This window comes from Lissotriton helveticus, chromosome 6, assembly GCF_964261635.1.
Source record: "Lissotriton helveticus chromosome 6, aLisHel1.1, whole genome shotgun sequence".
Lineage (NCBI taxonomy): Eukaryota > Metazoa > Chordata > Amphibia > Caudata > Salamandridae > Lissotriton > Lissotriton helveticus.
In genome coordinates, this window is record NC_136067.1 from 517,130,203 (window position 1) to 517,154,229 (window position 24,027).

Here is a 24,027-nt window from a genome sequence, read left to right on the forward strand (position 1 = left end):
TAAGGGAGGAGGTATGTTCTGTATCTTTTGTTGGGAGGGAGATAGAGTTGTGAGTGGGAGTGGGGAGGGAGCAGGGAAGGGAGAGGTGTCTGCCGTGGGGGGGATGGGGGGGATGGGTGGATAAACTCCGAGTGATGGTGTGTGCAGATGTAGGCGTGTTGTGGGTGGGAGTTGTTGTGTCAGGTGTGAGAGACTCGTGGGTGGGGGTGGAGAGGGAGATGGGGAGGGAGAGGTGTCTGTCGTGGGGGGGATGGGAGTGGGGGGTGGATAAACTTTGGGCGGTGGCTTGTTCAGATGGTGGTGTGTTGTGGGTGGGGGATGTTCTGTCCGGGGGGAGAGGGATGGAGGGGGTATGGGTGGGGATAAGAAGGGTCATGTTAGAGGGGCTGCTAGTATATGCGGTGGAGATATTTGTGACTGTCCTTGGGGAGTGGGGAGCCTTAACAGCAGGTGGGCCATTTACTGGGGTGCTGGGGGTAGAAGTGTAGTAGGTGGTGGCTGCGACGTCAGGGGTGATAGTGCTGGCGGAGTTCTGGGTGGGGGTCCGCAGCTTGGAGAGGTGCTCTTTGAACTTGGGGAACAGGTTGTCTAGTAATTCCAGGTTCTTGTCCGTGGATTGGATTAGGACAATCCCGTTATTGTAGATAGTAATGGTAGACCTGCCAGGGAAGAGGTGGGAAGGTGTGATGGTGAGAATTAAGCCATGAGTTGTTTTCCTGGTGGTGGAGACTGTGAGTAGGGATAGGAAAGTTTTTCTCCATTGGGCTCTGCGTGAGGTGTGGAAGATGATATCAGTATTCAGAGCTCCATTGCCCGATGAGAAGTAAGTGTCGGCAAAGGGTGTTTCAGGGTGCGACCTCAAGAAGTTGTGTTTAAAACGTTTAGTGGCATTTTTGGAGAGAGGAGTGGAGGGGTAGTTAATTCTAAAAGTGTGCTTGCCGTTGAGCTCCATTTTGGAGAGGCTGTGGTGTTAGGTGTAGGAAGTAGGACGATAGTACAAACTGTCAGCCGCTAGTTACAGGGCCAAGGACGACACTAGTGAGTGATCAAAGATATAAGGAGTAGAAGTCGGTGTGATCCCCGAACAGACAGTGCATAGGTGCATCTTACCAAATGTATCCTATATACGAGGTAGCAGTCGGCTTACACCGTGTAACCAACTATGAGAGGTAGGACCGATTAGGTGGAAGCCAAGTTACATATTAGAATGTACGAGGTAACAGCAGTGTAGTCTAGGCGTAGAAAGTGGCTGGGTGCAGCTTACATGACAGAGCGAATTGAATGAGGTAGTAATAATCAGTGCAATATCGTGATGTAGCTTACATCGAGAAAACCAACAAATAAATAAATGCGGTAGCGGACAGTGAATGATGGGGATAGCGGTGAGATATGTGCAGCTTGCCGCATATAGAATACAGGCTAAAATAGGGCTAAACTACTAACGAGTTACTGCATCCCATAAATGTGCATACAAATTGCAGCAATAACAGATATAACACTAGAATATACGATAGTAATGTGATAGCAATGCATACAATGTAGGCAGCCAGTAATAATAAAATAAAATAAAATAAAATAAAATAGAAACTGCAGTAAAGGCAATGACTAGTCCAAACATTATAGGGTAACTTCCTTTACCACACTGGGGTTTTGATGTAAGAAGGGCAAATTGAGACAGACAACTCTACTCAGGCTGCTCTCACGTATCTGGTATCTGGTTGAACTTGTCACTCTTTCCACCAAAACCGATAGGGTACACCTTGCTAAGATATGTCAAATGAATCGCATGTTGTTCTATTCAGTCTTTCTTGCATGTTGGCTGTACTATGAGATTTGTGCTTTACATTTTGATATCAGCATATCTCATACCATTCTCATCTCTTAAATTTGAAGCTAGGTTTGAGTTCCCTGCTTTCTTTCAGAACCCACAACATATGCTTAGGTCTTATTCACAACTTTGGTTGGGATTTCGTTTCTGGAGAACATGTATGCCACTGATACATTCCTTCTACGTACATCAACACATACGTGCCTGAAACATTGTTTAAAGGGAGAGTTACATTCCATTCTGACTTTTAAGGACCCTCTCATTACGTCTGGAACTAGAGAAAAGTATTCCACCTTCCAGTAAAATGTCAACGTATCTTACTTCCAGATAAAGGCCTGCTAGCTTTGTATTGGTGACTAATGCTGAAAATACTACAGTACTGAGCAATAACAATGTACACAAGTGTACCAGGAGAAGAACATGCAGAAGGAGGAAACATAAATGTAGTTAGGTATTAATTCTGTATCTCTGGTGACAAATTGGATATGTCAATGTATACTTTATTTTTAATAAATATAAGAGTCAGGTGGGACCTACCCACCTATGTATAAATGAATGTGCGCATCGAATCTAAACCACTACAGATGGTTATTCAGGATTATTTGCATGCTGAATTTGAAGTGTCTCGGGACTCAACTTGCTGTACCTCACACATGAACTGACAAAAGGCCTTACACTTGCTGTTTTTCTAAATATAATACATGGGATCCTGCGATCTGTTTTTTAAACTCTGTATCTAATCTCCTTATTACAGATGAGTTATGATCTCTCTAAACACCTGTAATAAAGGAATAACGCAACTGATCAACTCTAATAATTTATTACAGTTGAGTTCTGACTTCCCAATGCCTTCTGCCAAGGTGAAAAGCAGCTAATGGAGCATAATTACATCTGCAGATTCAACAATGAAAACGTGACCTGGGTTTTATTTCTTCTGATATGTTTTTCTAGTTCATTGCAAAGGAGATATTTATGGCCATGTGTTTATTTTTTTCAATTTTATGGCTCATTGCCAAAAAGATAGAATTGCTGAAAGTTTCTACTCAATGTGAGCCACAGTATTTTTTATTTAACATTAAACTGATTCTAATATCTTTTTGCAAAACTAAGGTGGGAACATTTCACAGTACAGATTCTGCTTTTCTTTTTCATGCCTGCAATGGACTTGAAAGAACAGGGCACCAAAAATAAGTGATTTGTCAGTAGGGTGATGGTGTGATCGTGTATAATAAAGAACAAAATACCCTCTGTTGTACATTAAAAGGATATTGTCAGTCACCTCTTTGTATCAGAACATTATAGAAAACCTTGGCCTTCAGCTTCGTTCCTCTACATGGCGACCTGCAATATCTTTATAATGTACAGCCGGCGGCCTTTAGAGTGTATATATATATATATATATATATCTATATATATATATATATATCTATATATATAGATATATATATATATATAGAGAGAGATATATATATATATACACACAGACACACATATGTATATATATGTGTGTGTGTGTGTGTGTATATATATATATTCACTGAAAAAACATAGGTTACAGGGATGTTACATATTTAACAATCATATCCTCTTACAAAATACTTACACTCACTGGATGGTGTCATCAGTGATGTCATTTGAGATGTCATGAGTGATGCCACTGACCATGTCATGAGTGATGTAATATGTGAGGTCATAAGCAGTGAATTGAGGGGGCAGAAGTTATAGTTAGCTCATGTAACTATAACTGCCAAATATCACAGGCTTTGTACGAGTAAAACTTGACCCTAGCTATAACGTCCCTGTAACCTTTGGTTTTTTCAGTGAATTTCTAAGGTTTGTTTTATTCTATTTGCTAACTATAACATCCCTGTAAACTTTGGTTTTTGCAGTGAATTTATAAGGTTTTTTAAAAAATCTAAAAGCAAATTCCTAACTATAACATCCCTGTAACCTTTGTTTTTTTCAGTGAATTTCTTTGGGTTTTTAACTGGTAGTCGTGTTTGCAGAGGGGTTGAGAAAGGGGGCCGGGCTTCCGAGCAGCTCTCAGGATTCCCACTGTGTAGGACTTACAGGAGGTAACAGGAGGTTCTTTGCAGAGTGGCCGAGAAAGCGGAAGTGGCTACCAATCACCTCTCAGCAAATCCACAGTGTGGGACTTACTGGAGTTAACAGGCGGGCTTCTTGGCCCCCAAGGTCCCTCAGGAGTAAAGTGGACTTCATCCCCTAACCAGTAATGCACCACAAGCCACGTTTGCAGAGTAGTGGAGAAAGGGGGTCGTGGGCTCCGAAGACCTCTTAGTAATCCCGCTGTATGGGACGAAATGGAGGTAACAGGAGGGGTAATTGGCCCCCAAGGATGTCCAACTAACACTCCCAGCCCCAAAAACTTTTTTTTTAAACTCTGGCAAGTTGCCGGAGTCCACGACCCCTTCACAACCACTCTGCAAACACGCCCCTGGCACACTAACGGTTGGGGGGAGTAGTCCACTTTACGCCTGAGGCCCTCAGGAGTAAAGTGGAATTCATTCCCCAGCCAGAAGCGTGCCATGAGGTGTGTTTTCAGAGTGGTGGAGAAAGGAGGTGTGGCCTCCGAAGACTTCATAGTAATCCCGCTTTATGGGACTAACTGGAGGTAACAGGAGAGCTTGGTGGCCCTAAAGACTCTCAGCATTCAAAGTGACTTTATTCCCCAACCACCACTGTGCCAGGAGGCGTGTTTGCAGAGTGGTGGTGAAGGGGGCATGGACTCCGGCAACTTGCTAGAGGGTTTTTTTCTATTACGTTTTTTGGGGAGGAAGGGGGCCTACGTTGCCCCCCTTTCCTGGGCCAATTGTGGCTCTGGGGAACCCATCCCCCGGGCCAGTCTTTTGTGAAATTGGGAGGTGGGCCCTGCAGCTTGTCCTTTTTTAAATTGAATAAAGAAATGGGGGCCACGTGCCCCCCCTTCCCTGGGCTGATTTTGCCGCTGTGGCCCCATCCGACGGGGCCTGGCCATACTACTGGGTGCCCTGGTCCCACCCAGGGCACCCAGTTTTTGAAGCTGCTAAGATCGTAAAGCAATTCTGCTCCTCTTTGTGCATTTTCGATACTCTCGCTTCCACGAAGCCAAGCGGTGTTTGCTATGGCTTGGCGAGAGTGGTGCTCCCGCCAAGCCAAAGCAAACTGTCCTGAGGGTGGGCACCCTGGGACATTGCTGGAGCTGGCCCACGGTGGTTGCGGTACCCAGGGTCACATTTTCCCGGGGAGGTGGTGAGCCACAGAGCAGGGGTCTGCAACTGACCCCCTTAATAATTGCCCCGGGGAGGTGACGGTCCATGGGGCTGCAGGGCCCCGCTTTTTAAAAAATAATAAAGTATGTGCCCCAGGTAGGTGGTGGTCCCCGGAGCTGTGGGAGGCCTCACAAGAAGCCATGGGGTCAGGGTGTTTCTTCCCTGCCCCTTTTTCTTATTTGTTCCATGTTTTTTCTTCTGACTCAGTTCAACTGTGTTACAAGATGGCTGCCAACACTTGCTGTTTGGAAGTGTTGGCAGTCAATGAGAGCTCAACACAAGATCAGGAGGGGTTACAGATCCACTGCATCCCTATTTGAACAACTGGGAATTTCTTTAAAATTCTCAGCAATTAGTGAACTGATTTCATCACAAAAGGCACTTCCTTAAACCCACGTCTATCTTCTTCCCAAATTTGGTGTAATTCCGTTCAGCAGTTCGGGCTGTAGTCATGTCTAAATGAGGAATTAACATGGGGTAAAATACACTTTTAAGCACCCCCTGGTTCTCAGCCCCCGCTTGACAGATCACCCCGAAACCGTCACGATAGCAGCTAAAGAGAGCGTCGTAACAAGTTGGAACATTTCGTGAAGCGGTATTGGCAAAACAAAAAATGCTTTTCCTATGGAAACTAGATTCTAACTACAACTACCTACTGGAGACCGCTAGGTCAAATCTGCTGAAATTTATCATGGGGAAAAGTCCAAAAAAAATGCAAATTGGTGTGTTAAAAATGTATTTTGCATGTTATGTCTCATTACCCTGTTGAAAATCTCAGAATACGAGATATTTTCCAGTTTGGGAAATATCTCCCTTCATGGCTAGGTCATCATTATAAAAATATCCTACAAGTAAAAATTGTAAACAGAATGTAAATTATTGTGCTCAGCTTCAGTAGAACACTTCACATGTAGCTAAGAAGGTAACTTAATAACATCAAACATAAGCATAGTAGCAAGGACAAATTCCAGCCTTTATGGGTTTATTGAAATCACAGCTGAAACCATGAAGCAAACAAGAGTGAGCGAATTTTCTAAGCACACTGCAGTACTATGATATTGTCAAGACAAGCTTGAGCCAACGGCCAATTCAGGTGTACTCATCGAAGATAATGTAGAAACGGTATTTCATACCATGTAAATCCCTCTAAATCCAAGAACCCATTTAAACAACTCCTCCACTGATATGATGGCACCTAATGTAGTAATAGTAATATTACTACATTAATAGTAAGTCTATTTGTCACTGCTTTTCTGTGTTTAGCCCTTTTATATTCCCAAATGCTTGCTAATCCTCGAGCAGGATGAGAGAATAGGAAATATGTGTAAAAAAGCTTTGAAAAAGATGAAATACACCAGTGTATCAACTATTTTGGTATAATTTTCCCAAACTTAAAATGTGGGCCCTCCAGTCTCACAACTGTATGTTTTCTCCTATTTCTCTCCCTTGAAAGACAATCCAGATGAACTTTTCAGAGATTCTTTATATAGTTTATATGTTTGCAACTTTCAATGATGTTTCTTATCTATGAAGTACCAAGGGCACATTTTTTTATACCCTGAATGAGTCGTCTTGGTCACATAAGGAAGAAGACACTTTCTTCATTTTTATTAGGCTGAATTGCCCGTAGTACTCAAAAGAGATATCCTGGCACACATTCTGTGGTTCTGGAAATTCAAGAAAGGAAGACCTCACCACTGTCCTGAAAACTCTTTACAGCCATCAACGGTATTGATACAAAACTAGAACACTGTATTTCCCTCCGGTTCCAATACCTTCCATGCTAGAATGCCATGGCATTTGTTTGTGCCATTTCTTTAGACAGCCAATTGCCACAGCTAAATTTCTTCTGTCACATTTTATGACTGCCTTCTAGGTGATGATGATGCATTCACTTTAAGGCCTTAAACAAGTACAAATATATTTTCTTTATATTTAAGAGCATTCAATATATGTAAGCAATTTAAAAAATAGATACAGCCCCTTTGTTTCTTTTTAAGTTTAAGGGACGTCCTCCTTTCAAACAATTGTTGAGAAGCACTAAAGGACTTGAGAAGGTCTACTGACTTCAGTTAGCATCATACAATAACATACTATTAAGGAGGATTTTAAAGCAAATTACATTTGTATGGACTGCTTTGTCTTAAAGAACCATAGATGAGGTCTAACATTGAGCAACTGTTGAGGCACTTGCTCCTCAGACCTCCATAAGAACATATTCCTCTTTGTATGTGGTTGGATGACTCATGCTTCTGTCTACCAAATATGTGCCTCCATTTCTCAGAGAAAGATGTGTTGTGTAGTTGTTTTCATGTTCACAGACGGCACCAATGCAATATTGGATGAATACGTAGAAAATAGGAATTAGCCACACTTTGCTTATTTGAGAGCAAGTTCTTACAGCTCTTGGGTAAATCACATTTATGTTTATCAGAAAATAACAAGGTAATATTACTAGACAAATGCTGTTCCACATTATAGTTAGCCTACACCAAATGTAGGTCATTAAGGAAGATGACTTACCCTATATTTGTTGTCCCCAATTTGCTCAACTTGGAAGCGCTTTGCACACTTACATTTAGCAACCTGCCGCGTCACCTGGAAAAAGCATGATAGAGAAGCAAATTTAAATTGTACAAAACAGTCAAATACACCAAAGAAAAAAGAGTTGGTCAGACATAAAGAAGTCATACCTCATCTTCAATTTTATCAGCATCTGTTAGTGGTTTGTAAGCATCCTTATTAGGATGAAGTGCTGCGACAAATTCATAATAATCAATATATCCATCACCATCTCTATCAAAGATGTCAGCCACAGCACTCATCTCTAATCGACTGGTTGGGAACTCTACAGTTAAAAAGAAAACACACAAGCTTTTTGCCTTTGCTCTTCATTGAACAGATGAAATAGACGAGACAACATGAGCATAGTCACACAAAGGTTTAGTACTATTAAGAAATTGCAATATGCATCCGACCTCCATTTTCTATACTAGATTCCACATAAGATATTTAACTTAAATTGTAAATCATTCTAAGGTGCAGTTATTCATTGAAAACATACATTAGGCAGGTCAACCTAGAATACTCATTTTAGGCTACCTGCGAGTTAACCCTGGCGATTATTCAGAAAAACCTTAAATATATATGTTTTACCATTAATTTGAGGTATTGTAAATTGGTGCATCACAAACATGACAAGTTTGTTGAGAAAATACTTACTTGACGACAGAATTCCTTCAATAAATTCCTGGCGTGTTATCTTTCCATCCTGATCTTTATCTATTCGTCGGAAAAAGTCCATTACGCGAGATTTCTTGTGGTTCATCCACCGCATATACTTTTTCCTCCAAACATCAAAATCAAAGTTGGCAAATTCCCTCAACTGGAAAAGAAATGATTTGTTGTTAATTTGCTGGGACCTAAACATTAGTTAGAAGTTGTAAACGATTGGCACACATTTTTTACCATTGATGCAAGCTTGTAATCCACCAACGTATCAATTATATACATAAATGTTTAAAATAGTTTTGGTATTTAAGAGATTAATTAGGCAATATGTATAGTTCAAACTATACACAAAACATTTCTTAGCACACATTTTTGGAAGGAACGCCTGAATCAGATCAGTTATAAAGACTCATAATTGTAGTGCCCCTATCAGTCTCTACCTATGTTCACATAAAAAGACAAACTAGAGGTTTCCTAACAGGTTGTTCCCAAAATGTAAATAGATCCCCAAGGTATTGTTTATTTTCATTTTTATCTGAAAATCTCATGGAAATACATTTTAAAACACAAGACCAATCCCAACACGTGTTTTGAGATGAAAACTGTGATCCATTCACTTTAATAGGGCTTTTCATTTTGAAAACATATGAACATTTTACAACAGGACAATGAAACCATTGAGAGGTGGCATCAAACTGAATAGACTTGGTAGTAATAAGCAAATGTGATAGCAAGAAACTGAGACCTTTAGGATTTTCTCATTAAAATCCATCACTCATGCACTTAATCAGGATCATACGTTGCACATCTCTGTGAAAGTCTCATGAATATTTAAATATCTTCTTTATCTGATAATCCCTTGTTATGTCTCAGACTTTGTGAGACGTTGAAGTTACACAAAACATTGAGGAAAACATTGTTTCATTAATATCAAAATGAAATGATTAAGACAGTGCATACGTTTATGATAATGTACTTTTAGGAGTCCCCCTAGAGTTGTTAATACTTTTTTTTTTTCTCAGTTTCTTAAAGATCTCATGAAAATTATGATATCTACTTTAACTGATAATTCCTTGATTCCTGCTTCTAATTAAGAGCTTATGGGATTTTGCTCCAAAATACAATGGCTCAAGACAGATATTGTTATATTAATATATTGTGATAATAAACTGGTTTCTCTATGAACTTTTATGAGTGGCCTTAGAGACCGTTAATGGTGTTCCTTATGTTGTCTCAAAAACATATTTTCTTTCTTTTAAGTATAATCTTACAAAATTATCATTCATGTGTTTTTGTGATAAATACTGCAAATAATAATTATTCAAACATTTTGAACTTTTTGAATCGCAAAGTGAGTTTCATATTAAGACATCTGTTGTGTGGGGAGCTCTTTAAATCTTTTGTAATAGCCTTAAAGCCCGCCAAAGAGGGCTATACCAGCTATTAAAGGCCCTCTCCAGAGTTAAAGGCCTGAGCCGAAGGTGAGGGCCTTTAACGAGGGAGAGGGACTTTAATAGCGGCTATAGTCCAGCTACGAAGGGCTATAAGGCTATTAGAACATTCTGCCACTAGAGGGCAGAGTATTCTAACAACAAAAAACAAAGCCTTATGGGAGAGTGAGGGGATTGGAATCCTCTCAGGCTCTCTGAAGCCTTTGTTCACAGCCAAAGATGTGAACAAAGAAACATTGGAATGTTGGAGCTCCAGGCTCATACCAGCCATTATAAGTCCGGAGCACTCCACTGTTTTCAATGGAGCTGCCAACATTCCAATGTTCTAATTAAACATATAAAACTTAAATGGTCACCAGCATTAACATAAAAAATTAGCGCAATGGGCACGCGATGCCTAAGATTCATATTTTCAGGGTGTGAATTAGGTGTCAACCTAAGAATGTTTGAAAACCATGTTTAAACTAATAATTTATAATCATAAATATATTATAAATGTTTTCACTATTTTAAAAAAAGGATATTAGGAATATGTGGTTCTCATAAATAAATAAACATGGAGACAGTTTCCTTTACCCTCAAGAAAGCCAATATTTGTTGTGTGAATTAAAGGCGAGATCCATATTTGATTAGATTTTTTCCTAGCCTGGCGATATACACACACTAGAATTCCAAGATTGCATCCACTATAAGTAGAAAACCCAGATCACACATGCACTTTCTGCCACTCAGCATTAAATGTGGAGTAAGGATAGAGATTATCATGTCTTCACCTGAATCAGTAAGTGAATTACTTAATTTTTTATTTGGCTTTACAATGCCATGTGAGATCTGGGAGCAGAAGAGCACAAACTCACTATGTTATAATCTTGTTGTAGATTGAATCATGTTGGTTTAGAAAACATGGGTGTATCCTACTACTCAGCGTTAACTTTGCTGAAAGGAATGGTTTGCTTATCATGCCTTAAATAAGATTAGTGAGTAGATGGCTCGATTTGATATTTGGCTTTGGAATGCCTCATGTAATTTGGAAGCAGAAAAGTGAACACATTTTCATTCAGATTTTTTCTTAGCTTGTATGCTGAGAATTAAAAAAATATGGGCAAATTTGAATGTTAAATAAAATTCTTAAAATCATGTTGTACTTTCTAATATACTATGAGGGCTAAGCGAATAATTGAGAACATCAACACATCAAAATTGTCTGCTAAGCATTTAATTATCTTTTTTGAGGACTCTAATGAATTGTTTAACGTTAGTAATTAAAATAGGTCAGATAACATAGAAGGTTCTGTTGCCTCTTTTGCAGATTTACACATCTCAGTTATGGTGATATTAACTGACTTACTATGTAGTGAGGAAGCTCAGTACTGTCTACATTTCTGGGCTGAAAATACTGAGAAAGGAACTGTTGTCATTTGTCATAATGTAACTTGTAGGTACATATGTCTCTTGAAAAATAGGCTTCACCAATACATGGACTGTTTGACCCCTGATGACACAATATAAAATAATTTCGTTTTTTGTAGGATCTGCCTCATGCCAAAAAAACAGTATAATTTCTAAGACAGGAAGGATGGGGTATGCATCTTTATGGCAGTACTGTTAGAACAAAAGAGTTCTAATAATTACAATAAAATCAGTGAGAAAAAGACTGATGTTAGAATATATTTATAATATTTGTACAGTCATATTTATGCAATATAATATTTGTTTAGCTTAATGCTATATGAAATGTAGGTTTAATTTCTGTGAGTAAAATTCAGGTTTTTTTTTGGTTTCTTGTCTTTATAAAAAATCTTTTTTTCTTTACTGATGCTCTAGCTTTGTTTTTAGGGATTCTTCTTGATGGTTCCATTGTCCAATTTTAATATATTTGCAAGTTTAAAACATGAAAAGCCAAGATGAACCAACTGGATTACTGTTTCTGTTGCACAAAACTAAACACGTGCTGGCTTAATTCTTATCTTTTAAAATTAATTTCTAATCCTTAGTTTCTGAAAAACATTTTTCAAGCCTCTTTTTTGTGTTTCTTTGTATAGTTCATTGTGACCAGAAGGAGGATGTTTGGTTCTAACTAGATAAGATTTGAGGTTTTGTAAAATGAAAGATCTGTACATTGTTTTTCATGTCTCCAGTATAGGAACTGGTAGACCAACAGATTCAAAAAGTGAAGCTAGGAATGGGAATGTACTAGGATTCAGAACTGAGAAGTATGATAGCTTCGAAGGAAGAGCATAAAGACAGGGTTACATTTTGGAGGTGATTCATAAAAGGTTTTCTTAAGGTGGAACAATACTTTAAATGTGATCCCTCAGAGTTTCCGTCCCACTGTAAATTTCTTGGGAATTAAATTGCTAACCTACACATCAGAGGTTTAACAGAATAACTGCATTTTGAATTTTAGATTGTAGTGGCTTCACAATCAACATAGTTATGGCTGGATGATTATGTGTAGGTAGAATTGGAAGACAAGCTGCTAACCAAAGTTGAAACATTTTTGTCATACTATTTATTTAATTCACTTGAGACGTATTTAGCACACTAGTTAGTGATAATGTAATCTACTTTTGGAGGCAACCTGCACATTTCAAGACTTTACTTGCAATGCCACTATACATTTATCTGCTAACATCACCCTCAGACATTTTGTGAGGAAAGAAAATGCAATTCAATTTGTTACCTCTTCTAATCGGTCTAGTGCATCATTGAGGTTTCTTCTTCTTTCCAAGGCCAGAAGCCAGACTTGCTGCCATTTGCCAACAAGCATATTAACACGAGGATCCTTGGTTTCAATCTGTGCTTGAGGCCCTTGTGGATACATGCCGGGAGTAGGATGGCGTTTTCCTACAAGAAAGTACAGAGCATTAAGACACACTCATCAAAATGTTTAAGTGATAAAGGCAACAGCAACAAAATGTGAGTTCTAAAGAAAATGGATCACCTATTGACACTTAATAAATTACCTGCATTTCTATCTCATCTTTTGATTAGATGTCTTCTAATGTTTGATAGGCCTTTGTATTATGAAAAAGAATCAAAATACTAAGGGGCCTATTTACAAACGCTATTTTTGAGTACTTTAATAGTACTATAACAATACTACTAAAGGACTAAAAAAGGCTATTATTATTATTACACATGTAGAGTGAAATGTTACTTACAAAGGTGTCTTGGCACTGGGAGTACACTGAAGATTGTGATTACAGTCTAATAGATAATTAAGTATGAACATCAATTAAAGTGTGTAGAGCCAGGATTTAAGTGCTTTCCTGAACCAAGGTTAGTCAAAAGCAGCTCGGAAGGGAGAGAATTTCATAACATGGCATAACACGGCAGCCCAGACTGAGAAAGCACGACTGCCCACTCAGGCATACTTGAATTTAGGAATAACATGGCCTATTCACAAGCCTAGAAGGTAAATCTCTACCCCAGTTTTTCGATGTTTTTGTATGGTGATCTTCACACATGTACATGTGGTAAGGACAGGGGGAGTGGCTGGAAAAAGGGGTTCTAAATGGGGGTTCTAAAATCTATCTCAATGGAAAACAGCCCACACCCTGGACAACAGACAACATACAACAGTGGAGGTATAAACAATAATACAAAGGGGTAGAGCATGGGCAATGAATATTCCCACCATATCCTGTGTCTTTTCCAACCCATCCTTCCTACCCTGCCTGCCAGAAGAAAACCTATCAAGCCTTGAAATGATTACCCCACTCACTCAACCCTAATTCCCATTTTCAATTATAATGAATATTGGAACAAGACTTGCAGCTGTCAGGAAGCACTGGAGTTCCATCCGACCTTTAAATTACTGCACTGGCTTCCCCCAACAGCCAGCATGACTTCCATCCAATAACCTATGTCTCACATACAAATGCATCTGTGGAAGAGCCCATAAATATGTAATCAGCAAAATGCAATACTAAAGTACGCTTTTACACAACTGAGGGAAAACACCTCCACACCAGCAACTCAAATGTCCCTGCTGCAATGCACTTACAATGATATTCAGCACTGATTTCAACCATCTCTTCTATGAAAAAAGTCTCACCTTGTTTCTCTACTGAAACCTCTAGTCACTCATGCATTCTAAGCAGTCCCATGAAGTTCATTTCATAGAACCACTCCAAATAAGTGCATTCCTCCATTCACATTAGTATTATAAACTTTTAAAGAGTGGTTTAATACCCCCTATATAATTTCAAATCTAATCAGTCTTGATTCTCACCAGTAAACACATTTTTGACAGCAAGCTCTCATGTGTACGAAGGGAATAGTAAAATGTCACAAGACTTACTTGAATTTCGCCCTTTGTCTGGGACGGGGATGTTAGAATGCACTGGACCATGGTCAGCTGCCTTTCTCTTGTATGTTTTGGTAAGTTTGTCCACATCTGGCTGCTTTCTGGTCATTTCTTCCATGAATGACTGCAACCACAAAACAAACATAAAATTAGTACATGAACAGAATATATCAAAGCATTATCTGAAGGGGTATTCATACAAAATATTGAGAAAAAAAAGATTGAGGTGCAGAAATATCGAGTTTAAAATATCGTGATGCACAAATATCATGTGCAAAAATAACGTTGACCAGAACAGCCATTTTAAGGTAAGTATTATTGATGTTAAAAATATCTATGTTGTAAATATCGATGTTAAAAATATCTATGTTGCTAATATTGTGTAAAAAATATTGTTGTTAATAGTATTGTTCTTCAATTATTTTTATGTATTTTTGTATATATTTTAATTGTATATATATCATAAATTGTTTGTTTAATTGTCGTTAATGTTTTGTAATATAGTTTGCCCATTTTTGTGTTGTTTTAAAACTTTATTTAAGTTTATTTGTATTTTTAGTTCTGTAGCAGGCTTTGGGGTTCTATAGGAGTACAGGGTGGGAAGTAAATTAATGATTTAATTTTGAATTAATAATGAATATTTAATTGATAATTAAGTTAATTTTGTAATTAATTTTGGTGATTACGTTCAGTTGTAGGTGCTGTTGTGGGGCTTGTAGGGGTATATGGCGGGAAGTAATATAATTATTATTATTTATGAATTAATGTCCAATTATTATTAGTTATTTAATAGATAAGTAATTTTGTAAATTGTGACATTAGTTTAATTTTTTTATCAATATTTTGGGAGTGAGTTGTGTATTTTGTACGGGTAATGGGTGCGAGGTAAAAATGAATTATAATAATGAATAATGAATGGTAATTATTAATAGTTATATACTTGATAATTATGTAAATTGTGTAATTAAGTACTATTTTAAGTTATATATCAGGTGCAGGTTGTTGTGTTTGTAGGTGCAAAGGGTAGGAAGTTAAGTAATATAATAATGTATTGTTAGCTGTAAATTGTATAATTGATAATTAATTATGTAAGCAATGTAATTAAGATCTTTTTAAATTATATATTAGGTGCATGTTGTTGGGTTTGTAGGGATAAAGGATGGGAAGTTAATTAAAAGTAATTATTTTATTATTAGTTAACTGCCAATAATCGTTTAATCGATAATTATGTAACATTTGCAAAGAGGAAATCATGACATATTAAACAGAAGAAATATTCTGAAATTGGTTTAATCTCTTCTCTGTATAAGATTTTCCGGCACTTCCTGGCTGGGAGAACAAGAGCAAGCAGAAACCAGCTGGGCAAACGAGAAAATAGTACATTTAATACTAAGTTACTCTGAATCCTTCAAGAAAAGGGGCATTTCTATGCCCAAAGTTAAGAAGGGGAAGTATCCAAGCATATTGGAAGCTTTTATGGGGACAAGATCATAAAATTGTATATACATGAGACATTAAGCAGCTTACAGTTCAGCTTGTGGCCCAATTTCAAACTATTTAGTTGAAGAAGATCTCCAAAATATTCAAATTCAATGTCTCAACACACCAGGGTCAGCGATAATCCATCTATCGGATGATCAAGATTTACCCACACATTGGCAATCAAGAAGCCTGGCTGGTTTTCAACATAGCCAATATCTGACCATCTATAGGACATCAAAAGAGGTGTTGGGACTTGTTTAGGCTAATAAGCTGGAATACTGCTGGTCTTACAGCAAAAAAGGTGGATACAAATTGGTATCTGTTTTTCAAAGAATTTCAAATCTAGTGCTTTCAAGAGAAAAATGATGGATTTATGCCCAGATCCTTGTACTGGGGTGAATGTATGACATTGTTCTACATTCTGTCCATCAACTGTGTTTTTTGCAATTTTCACCCCGAGTGGGCTGGGTATGCTCAGACGTGAGTCCCAGGCTCTCCACACCACTGGAGTCAAGCTATCCAGGCTGATGAAGGCTGATAGCCAGAAACCGGTCCTTGGATGCTTGATTCCGGTCTGGGAAAGACATGGCTTGGTAATTCGGACTGGACTGTTCCCATGAGGCACAGGGTCAGAGCTGATTTGCATATAGCCAGTGTCTAACCCAGGGTGATGTGGAGTGCAAAAAACGATGGATTTAGGCCCAGATCCTTGTACTGGGGTGAATGTATGACATTGTTCTACATTCTGTCCATCAACTGTCGTTTTTTGCAATTTTCACCCCGAGTGGGCTGGGTATGCTCAGACGTGAGTCCCAGGCTCTCCACACCACTGGAGTCAAGCTATCCAGGCTGATGAAGGCTGATAGCCAGAAACCGGTCCTTGGATGCTTGATTCCGGTCTGGGAAAGACAGGGCTTGGTAGTTCGGACTGGACTGTTCCCATGAGGCACAGGGTCAGAGCTGATTTGCATATAGCCAGTGTCTAACCCAGGGTGGTGTGGAGTGCAAAAAACGATGGATTTAGGCCCAGATCCTTGTACTGGGGTGAATGTATGACATTGTTCTACATTCTGTCCATCAACGGTGTTTTTTGCAATTTTCACCCCGAGTGGGCTGGGTATGCTCAGACGTGAGTCCCAGGCTCTCCACACCACTGGAGTCAAGCTATCCAGGCTGATGAAGGCTGATAGCCAGAAACGGGTCCTTGGATGCTTGATTCCGGTCTGGGAAAGACATGGCTTGGTAGTTCGGACTGGACTGTTCCCATGAGGCACAGGGTCAGAGCTGATTTGCATATAGCCAGTGTCTAACCCAGGGTGGTGTGGAGTGCAAAAAACGATGGATTTAGGCCCAGATCCTTGTACTGGGGTGAATGTATGACATTGTTCTACATTCTGTCCATCAACTGTGTTTTTTGCAATTTTCACCCAGAGTGAGCTGGGTATGCTCAGACGTGAGTCCCAGGCTCTCCACACCACTGGAGTCAAGCTATCCAGGCTGATGAAGGCTGATAGCCAGAAACCGGTCCTTGGATGCTTGATTCCGGTCTGGGAAAGACATGGCTTGGTAGTTCGGACTGGACTGTTCCCATGAGGCACAGGGTCAGAGCTGATTTGCATATAGCCAGTGTCTAACCCAGGGTGGTGTGGAGTGCAAAAAACGATGGATTTAGGCCCAGATCCTTGTACTGGGGTGAATGTATGACATTGTTCTACATTCTGTCCATCAACTGTGTTTTTTGCAATTTTCAAGAAACTTCAGCCTGGATCAAGTAGATCAGGGTGGTTTAGTAAATTATAGTATTCCACCAGAGGAAGACTCAAAGGAGTTCTCTCCCAGTTTGGTTTCAAATAGCTTTAATGTTAACATTTAATACCATAAAATTTGCAATATCTCAAGGCAAGAAATGACATTTACTTTTTAGGAAATGTTTGATGTCTATCTTCCATGAGGAAATAAAAATATGAAGATTTCTCTACAAAATGTCCTGTAACAGAAAATCCAGGGGCTAGACCAGACCACTATCTGAATAAGAAGAGAGTGCACCATCAAAAATGGCAGATATTAATGGTCTCTATATGAGGGAGCGGGAATCATTAATTGAAGAAGCAGCATGGAACATTCCCAACTTCACTTCTATGGCCGTTAATCAGACGAAGCCAGACATTTTGCAATCTAATGTTAACTAATGCCATTCAAAAAGTAAATGGTCAAACTTTATAGGATATGCCAGCAAAAACAAATCTTTGCATCTGGGAAAAGCTTCAGCCTAACGGATTATTACATCATGATCAGTCTTGGAGCTTGGCATTTTGTCAGAGATATGAAAGCTACTGAACGAGTTGAGAGCGACTAAATTCTTTTGACTGCAGAACTAAGTCTGCCTGGCTTGGCTTCCGACTACTGGAGTTTTAGCCCTTAACGCTAATCATATCAAACTAGCCTTAGAAAATAACAACCATGACCATGAGGCTAACTCCATTTGGAAATACAGTTTCAAGAACGACTGAAAAGGCAAAATACCAGATAAAAGCTTTTAAAAGCCTTGAATATCTACTCACTGCAACATCAGTAAACTATTGGAAAGGAGGACCAGATTGTAAATTATCCGAAACAATGCTTAAATGGTTTGATACTGAGTGTTTTTGCATTGAGAGCTCTGCCGCATGCTCTATGAACAAAGCATTAAACGGACAGATTCGAAGAAACTCTTAGACTAGCAAAGTCAGCCTATAAGCGGCTAGTCAAAATCAAACCGGACAATCTGACGAATAGAACAAGAGGCATAATTCAGATGGCTGTCAGGAAAAAAGACACTAGACATTTCTTGGTTCTAATCAGATGTGGTTGTGTAGATCAGAAAGGGCACTTGGAATCAGTAATCAACTGCATGGGTGGAAATTTTCCCAGAATGTGCCAGGAAAAACATGATTTGCTTGCAAAGTCGAAATGGGGCCAGGGGCAGAACATTTATGCAGTAAAGCATATGGCCCCCCTGGTCGCCTCTGAGTTTGGTGGGCGGGGCGCATGGCCTCGGTGAGGTAGTGTGACTCTACAAGCACTCTGCCGTTTAGCTAACGTAGTGCGGGGTTTCGTTTTCCTGCCTACATCGCTCGGGGATATGGGTGCCAGTCATATGGACACACATACCGCGTGTGGTGTGCGCGGGACCCTCCTACATGCAGCCTGGGGCCGTGCTGCGCGCCGGCCAGACGGGGGCGCTGGGAGGTCGTGCAAGGCTCGGTATTCTCGTGATGTCGGGCTCTGGTGCCGTGAATGAATTGCTTAGTCTCCTGACATCATGGCACTTTCATAACAATGATCTCCTCATTGGCTATATTCCGATACCCACTCTAACATAGGACCGGGTACGTGTACATACTTCTGTCTTCCCAGGTTATTACACCTAATTGTGCTGCCCCACGGGAACAGACTGCGAGGCCCTTTAGGGATTCCTTTAGGGTAAGCATCAATCTAGACCTTCATTCAAGTGTTGTTGTTGTTTTTAGTCGTTATTATGCACCAAAGTATCTACGGGCTTATTCTGCTGAGATGCCCTGTGTTTCATTTTTCCTATGAGTGTGTGTTTATCCTTTGGAGAGTAAGGGTGACCAATTGCTGATTGAAGCGATCACGCCATTACAAGATGCTTGGCTGATTACCTTACATCTTTTTCAGGTCACCCCTCTACCGCAGAACCACTAGGCCTGCACCCTTACAGACCCAGAGAGGTTGTATTGACTCCATTTATTTATCTTTCACGTTTATTTTCGGTTTCACTGTGTAGTACTGTTCACTAGAGGTCCTGAGGAATTGCGATAAAGCAAGAAACATGTCGACCTGATCAGAGGGTTGAGGTAGTTCCACTGTGCCCCTTACAGCTTCTACTTCCCCTCCCACCTTAACCAAGGGAATCTATCACGCGAATAAAAGACCCTGTGAATTGATTTACCTTTTTTAATATCACTATCTCCAAATGACTACACCTCCTACCTTTTCCCCTCACACGCACACAACCATTGGCTGGAACAAAAGAGCTCCGACAGAGAGCGCCTTTTAGGCGCCCGTCAGACATTGCAGTGCCAGTCTGACGAGCAAGAGGCCAATGATGAAGCTTGACATCTAGCTCGCTGGGTGTGTGAGGCTTCTCAGTTCCAACAAGGGAGCTCTCTGCTCCCTGCCCTAACTCTCCTTATACTCTTTTCCACACACTCCCCCTCTTACGCTTTCGGGCAACTTTGTACCCTGTGTATTTCATACTCAAACAATGACCCAGACAAATACAGGACATATGACAGGCTAATTGAGGCTTCACCAGAGCCCAGCACCACCTGGCAGCAATTCACAGAGAAGGAGGTCTAAACAGCTATCTTTACCAAAGGCCAGGGAAAACCCAATCCATCGACAAGATGCTATTAGTTGATTTTCAAAACAAACCTACATTCTGGGCCCCAATACTGATAACAGCTTTTAAAGCAATTCAATTCAATTCAAAATGCTTTATTCGAGTATTACTCATAAAAGCAGACATACAAACACATAATAAAATGCTATTAAATTACAAAGATCGAATATGACATAAGCACATTGAACATAAAAGAAAAATACAATTAAATTTCAGCATACTTCGTACAATCACAGGTGCAAAGTTCATTTGATAAAAATCAGGTTAAAATACAATCCAATATCACTGTTAAAAGTCAGTAAATTTTTTTTAATTATTCATCCGAAAAGACACCTCACGTGGGACGGAACAGAGAATAGATAATCTAGCAGTCTCTGTTCAACTAAGCAGAGAGTAGTTACCCTACTAGCAATCTCTGCCTAATTACCCACGCCCACCCCAAATACTTTGCAGTCGCTATTATAATCCAGGTTAGGGAGGTAGATTTTACAATACGCAAGGCTACCATACTACTTTTAGTACCCAGATTTCTACACATAGGTGCCAACCAAACACGTCTAGGAGCGGAATATACATGACAGGAGAACAAAAAATGACCTAGCGTTTCCTTTCCTTCCCCACATACTGGGCAAGTAGCTGGACCTCCATCTCTCCACTTTGATGTTAAGTTGCGTAGAGGTAGAGAACCAGCCCTCATTTGGAAAAACAGTTTCCTATCCATGGGTTTCGATATATAATCCCAATACATTTCATACGTAGGAAACAGCTTAACCTCAAGGAAAGCAGTAGTCATAGACCCGTTGTTAGTACTAAGCAAACTCCTGTTTTCAACCCGTTCCCAGAAAAGATTTTTTATAAATAACTTAGATGGGAAGGATGACCCGGCTGGATCGGACCACAGTTCATTTAGTCCTAGTTCACATAGTGCTAATTTTAGTGAGTTAAACCATCTAATTTTGTTAAATCGGTCCGCTTCTGCATAATGTGACAATTCAGGGGTGGTCCAGATTCTACGCCAATATAATATTGGACGAAGTTTACACATTGCCGAGATTTCTTTCCTGCCAAGGTCATATCTGAGAGGCAAAAGGGGACTGCTCTGTGGGGTGCCTGTAAGTTTCCGTAAGAAGTTATTCTCCGATGTCTGTAACTCCTGGAGGTTTTCTTGCCCCCACAACTCAGCCCCATACAATGCTGACCCTATTGCCTTAGCCTCGTATATGATCAAGGGAGGTTTGATCGGTTTGGTCAATGATTTACTGTGCTCCTTAACGATGGTACCAGCCAATTGCTTATGTCTTAATACTGCAATGTTTAAATGTTGGTTTCATCTATTGTCATTAGAAATGTGAATCCCCAGGTAAGTAAAAGAATTTACTACTTCAAGGTAACGCCCACTCATGGATATTTTGGATTTAAAATTTCTATAAGAATTAAAAACCATGAGTTTTGTTTTAGCAGCGTTTACCTCCAAGCCATGGTCACTACAAAACTTGTCAAAAATTACCAGTGCCTTTTGCAGACCGCTAGGGGATTTTGATAAAATTAAGGTGTCATCGGCGAACATTAAAATAGGAACTTTTACACCTGCGAGAGAGGGAGCATCCACAGCCTGAGATTGCATGCGGGAAACAATGCCGTTAATAAAAAGGGTAAACAATGTTGGTGCCATTGAACAACCCTGTCGAACCCCACGCTCAACAGGAAAGTCGACAGTGTCATTTCCATAGCCACCCCATTGGATTTTAGCGTAAGTACCCTCATGGAGTCTCATGATCAAGGTCAGCAGGGTCATTGGGACCCCCAAAGCTGCCAGCACCTCCCACAATTTTGCCCTAGGCACCAGGTCGAATGCAGCCCGTAGGTCAACGAATGCTGCGTAAAGACTACCTCCACCCAGTACCACAGTCCTCCACTGGATCAATTGAAAACGGAAGACCTGGTCCACAGTGCTGGTTGCTCTGCGAAACCCAGCCTGAAAAGGAGATAGAACGTTCTGGTCCTCTGCCCAATCAAGCAAATTGTTAATAATTACACGCCCCACAACCTTTTGAACAGTGTCAATTAAGCTGATAGGGCGGTAATTACAAGGTTGGGCACGATCTCCCTTTTTATATACCGGAATAATGACAGCACCCCGCCAGGATACCGGGATTTCAGCACCCCTGGCAATGTGATTTAGTAATAAGCAGATGTATTTGCTCCACCTATCGGTGTCATTTAAGAAAACATCCGCAGGGACTCCGTCAATGCCCGGTGCTCGGCCACTGTGAACGGATTTCAGGGCAAACAGTACTTCACTCTGAGCAAAGATGTCATCATCTGCGAACAGATAAGTAGGGCAGGAACTATTACCGATTTGGTCCCTGGAAGAGTACTGTTCACTAAAAAATTTGACCCATGCATCATGAGAAACATTATTATTGGAAGCTTCTGGAGACCTTTCGTAACCCCATTTGACAATATGCCAAAATAGTCTAGAGTGTTTGCGATCACTTGCACATTTCAGCTTCTGCCAGTGGGCTTCGTCCCATTCTCTTTTTGCCCTAGCAATACAATTTTTATAATGCTTCCTAGCAGATCGAATCTCACCCAGGTTGTTGCTCTTAATGGCAACTCCTAGGTTGGATCTTGCCGCCCTACAGTCATGATTATACCACTTTGCAGCTCTATATGGACAGACCCTCTTGTTATGTACAGGTTTTAAGAAATAACTTTTAACTTCATTAAAGAGAGTCGTGTGTGCTTTAGTTATGTCTTCATATCCCTGTGAGGTCCCAGCTACGCTCTCCAGGGCCGCAATGGCCTTGTCTGTCGCTGCTCCTATTTTTTCGAGGACCTGCTGGTCTGTCCTGACACCTGACCACCTTAACCTGCGCATATCATTAGTTGGAACGATCGTCGGGAGCAAAAGTTGGTCACAAGGGGTCGGTGCTATTACTTTAAACAACCACCAATTGTGAGAGACACATAAAGGGTCATGGTCGCTTTCTGGCCTTGCTGTTACCACCATGTCACTAACAGATGACCATATAGATATGCTACAGATGACATAATCAATGCGACTTTTGTTTCGCCCGTTGTTAAAAGTCATGGCAGGGACTCGATCTGACTTGGTTCGACCATTCAAGGCTCGTAGCCCATACTCCAGGCACATTGCATTTAAGCCTAGTATGTCAGCCGTCCAGCGAGTTATCGGAGGAGTGTCTAATGTGGGGATATCCCATAGCTTATCTCCCTCTACCCCGAGAGGGGAGTCACCAGTGATGAGAGGTTCAAAAGTGCGATTTAAATCGCCTGCAATTAGTATGTTTTTCCCTGCAGAATGTATCTCGAGGAGATTAAAGAGGCACAAGAGAACCTCAGATTTACCTTTGTTTCCACCTCTAGCATAGATATTATAAATATCTATGGAGATGGGTAAATCACTAGTGAGTCTGATGAGCTGGATATCTTTTTGGTCAAGCTCCACACATTTTACAACAGTTTTTAAAGACTGCCTAATCCATATGGTAAGACCCCCCATCGGACGCCCTTTAGGGCCCTTAGAAGCAGGAACATGAAAATGTATGTACCCCAAGGCAAAAACAGGGTCACACGCCCAAGTCTCTTGGAAGATGCAAAGATCGTACTTGTTAATGAATCCAAACCAGTCAGCACAATCCAACTTGGAACATAGACCAGCCACATTCCAAGACAAAAGATTCCCCGTGTTAGTTATCATGACAGAACTAGGGCTTGTAATAATCTCATGCGTCATCTTTCCACCAGTATCATTACAATTAATATTTTCATTGGATAGGCCTGCTGGATCCACAAAGGGGGACCCCTTAGTTCGATCTTTAGTTAGGTAGCTGGCCTCTCCAATGATGCTTTCATCACAGACAATTAGTGGCATAGAGTTACAAATAGGTGGTAGTCAGTCACAAGCATTCAAGTTTGATAATGCAGAGAAACGATTTTCCAACCCCAAGCCCCAGTCCACCGAGGCAACATCCTTCCTCCCCCTCTTAGTCACAATGTTCCATTTGGTTCTCAGAATACTTGAA

At 40.3% G+C, this 24,027-nt stretch overlaps 1 protein-coding gene across 2 annotated transcripts in view; it reads right to left on the reverse strand.

The window, feature by feature from the left end:
- Window positions 1–24,027, reverse strand: part of DST (dystonin) — a 1,569,532-nt gene that overhangs the window by 59,282 nt on the left and 1,486,223 nt on the right. For both annotated transcript variants that reach the window (XM_078647976.1, XM_078647975.1), the window contains 5 exons: window positions 14,086–14,215; window positions 12,463–12,626; window positions 8,320–8,482; window positions 7,791–7,945; window positions 7,621–7,695 (listed from right to left, as the gene is read on the reverse strand). In XM_078647976.1, coding sequence (XP_078504102.1) covers window positions 7,621–7,695; window positions 7,791–7,945; window positions 8,320–8,482; window positions 12,463–12,626; window positions 14,086–14,215 — 687 coding nt within the window. The remainder of the gene's footprint in view (window positions 1–7,620; window positions 7,696–7,790; window positions 7,946–8,319; window positions 8,483–12,462; window positions 12,627–14,085; window positions 14,216–24,027) is intronic.